This window comes from Pinus tabuliformis, chromosome 9 (genome assembly GCF_031772625.1).
Source record: "Pinus tabuliformis cultivar Carrire ecotype Pingquan chromosome 9, CPIR1, whole genome shotgun sequence".
Taxonomy (NCBI): domain Eukaryota; kingdom Viridiplantae; phylum Streptophyta; class Pinopsida; order Pinales; family Pinaceae; genus Pinus; species Pinus tabuliformis.
The window spans coordinates 54,548,341-54,554,290 of NC_142307.1; the positions used below are offsets into that span (position 1 = coordinate 54,548,341).

At 32.5% G+C, this 5,950-nt stretch overlaps 1 protein-coding gene across 1 annotated transcript; it reads left to right on the plus strand.

The window, feature by feature from the left end:
* The first annotated feature begins 1,363 nt into the window (after window positions 1-1,363).
* On the plus strand, window positions 1,364-3,498 carry LOC149147090 (protein DMR6-LIKE OXYGENASE 1-like). Its single transcript, XM_089440457.1, has 4 exons — window positions 1,364-1,759; window positions 1,876-2,123; window positions 2,625-2,949; window positions 3,066-3,498. The coding sequence occupies exons 1-4, from the start codon at window positions 1,520-1,522 to the stop codon at window positions 3,327-3,329; spliced, it is 1,077 nt and encodes a 358-aa protein (XP_089296583.1). The 5' UTR covers window positions 1,364-1,519; the 3' UTR covers window positions 3,330-3,498.
* Window positions 3,499-5,950: the final 2,452 nt, after the last annotated feature.

Sequence of the window (5,950 nt, forward strand, 5' to 3'; positions counted from 1 at the left end):
ATTTTTAAAACACACTCAAAATTCAACACTTTTTGTTTTTAGCACTGTTTTTGATGTTTTTAAGGGGTTTTTTGGCTAGAGTTCTCGTTTTGAGTTTACAGTTCCCGTTTCAAAGTTTACATTGTTGTTGTTATATCTAGATATTCCTAGATTGGTGTGTGGTTGAGATATTCTCTCAACCCTGTGATTGTGTGTCCAAGATAGTCTACCTATCTTGAGACAACACTAAATGTATTTATATGTAATCTTATTTGATGTGAAGATATAATATTGTGTGCACTATCAAAAGTTAAGCATTGGCTCAGGTTAGCTCTAATCCCAAAATATTTTTTCCAGATCAAATCATATATTAATCAAATAATGTTACATATAAATACATGTAGTGTTATCTCAAGATAGATAGACAATCTTGAACACACAATCACTTTGTTGAGAGAATATGCCAACCGCACATCAATCTAGGAAACATCTAGATCTAAACAAGTCGTAAAGAATAAGAACAAACTGCTTTACATAGAAATAATCACACCTAAGACAAGTAGGAATTATATTTTCCAAGTAATTCGATAAAAGAATTGACAATATACATATTAAACATTTAGATATATAAACTGTGTTTGCAAAAACATCGTTTTCTACTTATTTTCTTTTCATTCAATTTGAAATTTAAATAATTTCTAATATTTTGATCAATATAAACATGTCATGTCTGGGCAGACTTCCAAAGTCTTGGTGTATATGGTATGGGGATAGATGATGTTTTTTATAATTTCCTCCTTGATGTCCAAGATGGATATGGATTGTTTCACAATGCATTATTTTGTATTTTCCTATCTTATGACAATATTTTGCTATATATATACAAATGTAAGACAATATGAAAGCCTATATATTTTGACAAATATACTTGTATATTATATAAACCAGATTTTTTTTCTTCCAAAAAAATTTAAAACTACAATTCATTTTAAATAAAAAAGAATATACACTGACCTCCTCTCCGAAATCTTTTTTTTGAAATCTCAAAACTGTAATCCAAGAACCAGCCTAATTTCAAAATACAGAACCAGCATAATTTCTAAATTTATCCAACATTTTTTATAATTATATATATTTAAAAATTAAATATGGAAAACTTATCTAGAATTTCTTCTAGATATAAACATATTTAAAATGTCAGTTAATCCAAAATTCTGATTTACAGGTCAGCCTCAAATTCTTTCTATTTTGAGGGCACTGCACTTGGCTTTCCCTCGGGCCTCCACCATCTATTTTGTGTCTACGTGCACTGCACCTAGCATTCCGCGCAAGGAGTGGACAAACAATGAATCGGACTGCGATTGTATGCAATTTTTGTCGAATTATTGGAAATACTAATCGGATCGGCGAATTTTCCTAATTTTTATTCCAATTCCAGCGAATTTGGTTCCAAGTATATTTATGCACAGCACTAGGTGGTGCCTAGCCTCAATTCAATCCTACACAACTCCAGAAAGAAAGAAGAGGGAGGTTATCGACAATGGAAAGTGTGCAGAGTACCCCTGCGCTCAGTGGTATTGAAAAGCTCATCACCAATGGAATGAAACATCTCCAAGTGCAGGATAAATATATTCTGCCTCTTCATGAACGCCCCCATTTGTCTCAGGTGTCTTCCTCTGAGGAAATTCCGGTGGTGGATCTCAAAGGCCTCGATGGCCCTGACAGAAGCACTGTCATCCAACAAATCCGACATGCGTGTGAGCAGGATGGCGTTTTCCAGGTGAAGCCTTCCATACCTCTTAAGTTTGTAATCTCAAATAGTTTTAAAGATTGAGGTCAATAACTAATCTGCGCCCTTAATGCATAAGTTTATTTTTGACTGATTATTATATATAGATAGTGAACCATGGAGTACCAGAAGCAGTCATGAAAAACATGATGGAGGTTGCCAAGGAATTCTTCGAAATGCCTGTGGAAGACCGAGTACGCTATTACTCAGAGGACCCCAACCAACAGACTCGGGTTGGTACAAGTGTCAATTTGGGCAAAGAAAAAGTCCTCAGCTGGAGGGACTATTTGACGCACCCATGTCAACCTCTGGAGGAAGTCATGAGCTCTTGGCCTGAAAAACCTGCAGCATATAGGTAAGTATAAGAAAGATTTTTTGTTTGTGAGAGAAACGACTCGTAGTTTTTGTTAGTTGATTACTAAAATTTACTAAATATGTATATACCAGCTAAATCTGTCCTTGCTAGTTGATTACTAAAATTTACTAAGTACATATATACCAGATATATCTGGGACAATTAATCTTGTCTGAGGATACCAGATGACTTCAAAACAGGGTATCAAATCACATCATCCAGAGTGTTTGGGGAATAACAGTATAATTGTCAATTTACATATAAATGGCTGCCCCATCAACAAGGGAAGATTTACTTCTACCATGATTTCTAAAGGGGCTAAGGCAATTCCAGGATTTCATTAGGGGCAGAGGCTTCTAATCGCTGGAAAGATGTCATTACATGTTTTTATTCTCTAGGTTATTTCACCTGTTTCAGGGCATGCTTCGAGCGCTTGGCATTCTTTTGGTACAATAATTGGCCAAACAGGTATCAACCATCTAACTCGTTCACTTGTTACAGGGAGACTGCAGGCAAATACGCTGAGGAGTTGCATGCACTATTCCTCAAGCTGATTGCAGCGATTTCTGAAGCTCTAGGGCTTGATTCCGATTACTTGAATAAAGTTATTAGAGAAAATACCCAATTCATGGTTATAAATTACTATCCTCCGTGCCCAAACCCAGATCTTACCCTTGGAATTGCAGGCCATACAGATAAAGGTAGCGTCACGGTTCTAATGCAGGATGATGTCGGCGGCCTGCAAGTCCTAAAAGAAGATGGAAAGTGGGTCACTGTAGAACCCATACCGAACGCCTTCGCCATCCATTTGGGAGATCAGGTGCAGGTCAGTAAATGGTGCAACGGCAAGGCACATACATTCTATTATACTTGATTCAATTTCCTTGAGCCTGTGATGGTATTCATAAAAAAAACTTCTGATTGTTTGTGTAAAACCAACAGGTTGTGAGCAATGGGAGATTCAAGAGTGTTTTGCATCGAGCAGTGACCAACTCTTCCTCTGCGCGTATATCAATTCCAACGTTCCATCCCCCTTCCATGGATTCCTTCGTTGCTCCTGCAGAGTCCTTGATTGATGATAAGCATCCCGCTCAGTACAGAGGATACAAGTATGGGGAGTACTACAAAGCTTTTGCGAACAAGCCACCACTGGGTAAGGTTCTGTTGGATCAGCGCAAGATCGAATATCCAGAGAGAGAACGTTGAATTGATTTGTGGTGTTCATTATACTGCATTGCAAGTCTTCATTTGGGATTTACACAAGCATGATGCCATTTACTGAACTAAGGTAAACTAGGAAGGCTTTCACATGTCTGGTGTGTGGTGTTTTCAATTGTCATGTGCTGCTACTCAATCTACTCATCTGGGATTTACACGAGCATGATGTTTACTGGACTAGGGTAAACTAGCAGTGGTTTACCATATAGCGTGTGGTAATTTGGGATTTACACAAGCATGATGTTTCCTGAATTAGGGTAAACTAGCCGGGGTTTATCATGTATAGTGTGTGGGGTAAACTAGCCGGGGTTTATCATGTATAGTGTGTGGTGTTCAGCATTAGGGTAAACGAGCAGGGCTTATCATGTACAGTGTGTGCTGTTTGTAATTGTGATATGTGACAACTGAATCTATTCTATTTAGTTAGCTCGTTTAGCTCGTTTATGTTTTATGTTTTTGTAATTGTGATATGTGACAACTGAATCTATTCTATTTATTTAGTTTAGGTTTTATGTTTTATTTTTCTCAGGGGTTATCATGTATAGTGTGGTGTTTGTAATTGTGATATGCTACAATTGAATCTACTTTATTTGTCTAGCTGGTTTATGTTTTATCTTTCTTCGATGTGAGAGAAGAGAAAGAGAATCAAGGTTGATACCGTTGTATTGTTATATGATTTTATCTATTTGACATTTTAACTCAAGATCTGCCAAGTACGAAAGAGATCAAATCTCTTTTCATTTTAAAAGAGGTTTGTATCTTAAGAGATTTGATTATTCTTCAAGCTTGGTAGATCTAGAGTTAAGATGCTAGTTTAATTTAAAATCTAATGATTTAGCATGAACATCTCCCTATACTAATTTGTAAAATCCCTCTTCAAACAATCTATTTAAAAAAATAAATTAAAACCAAAACCTTCTTAAAAGAAATAATTCAAGAGTAATTAGAATTTACATCTTAACGTTAATCTTACATCTTATCCTAGTGTAATTAAAATTTACATCTTAAATATACATTTTATATCACTATGCTAGTTTAATTTAAAATCTAACAATTTAGCATGAACATCTCCACCACTTAACACAACCAATTTAAAAAATAAAAAATAAAACCAAACCCTTCTTAAAAAAAATAACTTCAAGAGTAATTAAAATTTATATTTTAACTCGAATCTTACATCTTATCCCAGTGCAATTAGAATTTACATCTTAAATATTCATTATATATGTTATGCGATTTTGTTATTTTGTTATTATATTAATAAATAGAGGTTCAAATATGAATACTTTGTGTCTTTAAATTTATATTTATCTTTTCACATTTACATAATACAATTATAAAATTACCATATAAATTATTGAATGACATCATAATAAAATAAATAGCAAATTACATTAGAAAAAATAATACCTTCCAAATATTATTAACATTTATTAAAATAATTTAAATTATTAAATAACATCATATAAATAAATAACAAATCACATTGGAAAAATAATTCCTTCCGCATATAATTAGTGTTTATTAAAATAATGTTACTCTATCTACTATACATGTATTTATTAAAATAATGTTAGTCTATACACTATAAAAGTAGTATTTATTTATTAAAATAATGCTAGTTTATATACTATAGATGTTTCCGTTATGTGATTAAATCGGAATAACTTTGTAATAATTTAATAACTTTGTAATTAAATTGTAATAACTATTTAATAATTTAGTAATTTTTTTGCCTATTTTAAATAAATTATTGGTTTCCTTTGTGAATATAATCTTAACTCTAATTTCACATTCTACTTCAAATGTAATTAAAATTTATATATTAAATTTGCATTTTATATACATTAATTTAATCTTAACTTTAATGTCACATCTAAAATTAAAATATACATCTTAAATATGCATTATATATATTATATGCTTTTTATTTTTATATTAATAGATAGAGGTTTAAATATTAATACCTTGTATATAACCCCAAGGGATAGCTCAGTTGGTCAAGTTCAGTCTTGCTAGTTTGCCCAACAAGATCAACTTGGATTTTCTAGTGGGGGATATTTACACGATATAATTATAAAATTACCACGAGGTCAAATCTCCTTGGTGCCCTTGGGGTAAGGCCTTGCTAGTTTTCCCAACAAGATCAACTTGGATTTTCGGTGGATGTAATGGCCTCTCAGTTTCACATTTACACGATATAATTATAAAATTACCATATAAATTATAAATTATCTTTTATCTAAAGAATACATTCAACAAGGTATGAGGGATATTTACACGATATAATTATAAAATTACCATATAAATTATCTTTTATCTAAGAAAGACATTCAACAAAATATAGGGGATTAGCAGGTCACTAAATATATAGACCACTCAATTCATAGTTTTCAACACCATTCTTTTCTAAAGATTAGTGCATCATATGGTTTTTATTTTTTGACACTCTTTACATCACACAAAATGTTATTGTTATATTTATATGTTTATGACATTTAGTAGTTTGATCTATGGGACATACATATATTTGACAAACTTACTATTTTTTGATATCATCTATAGGACACTGAATCAAGGGCAATGATTTTGATCATGTATGTATGCTA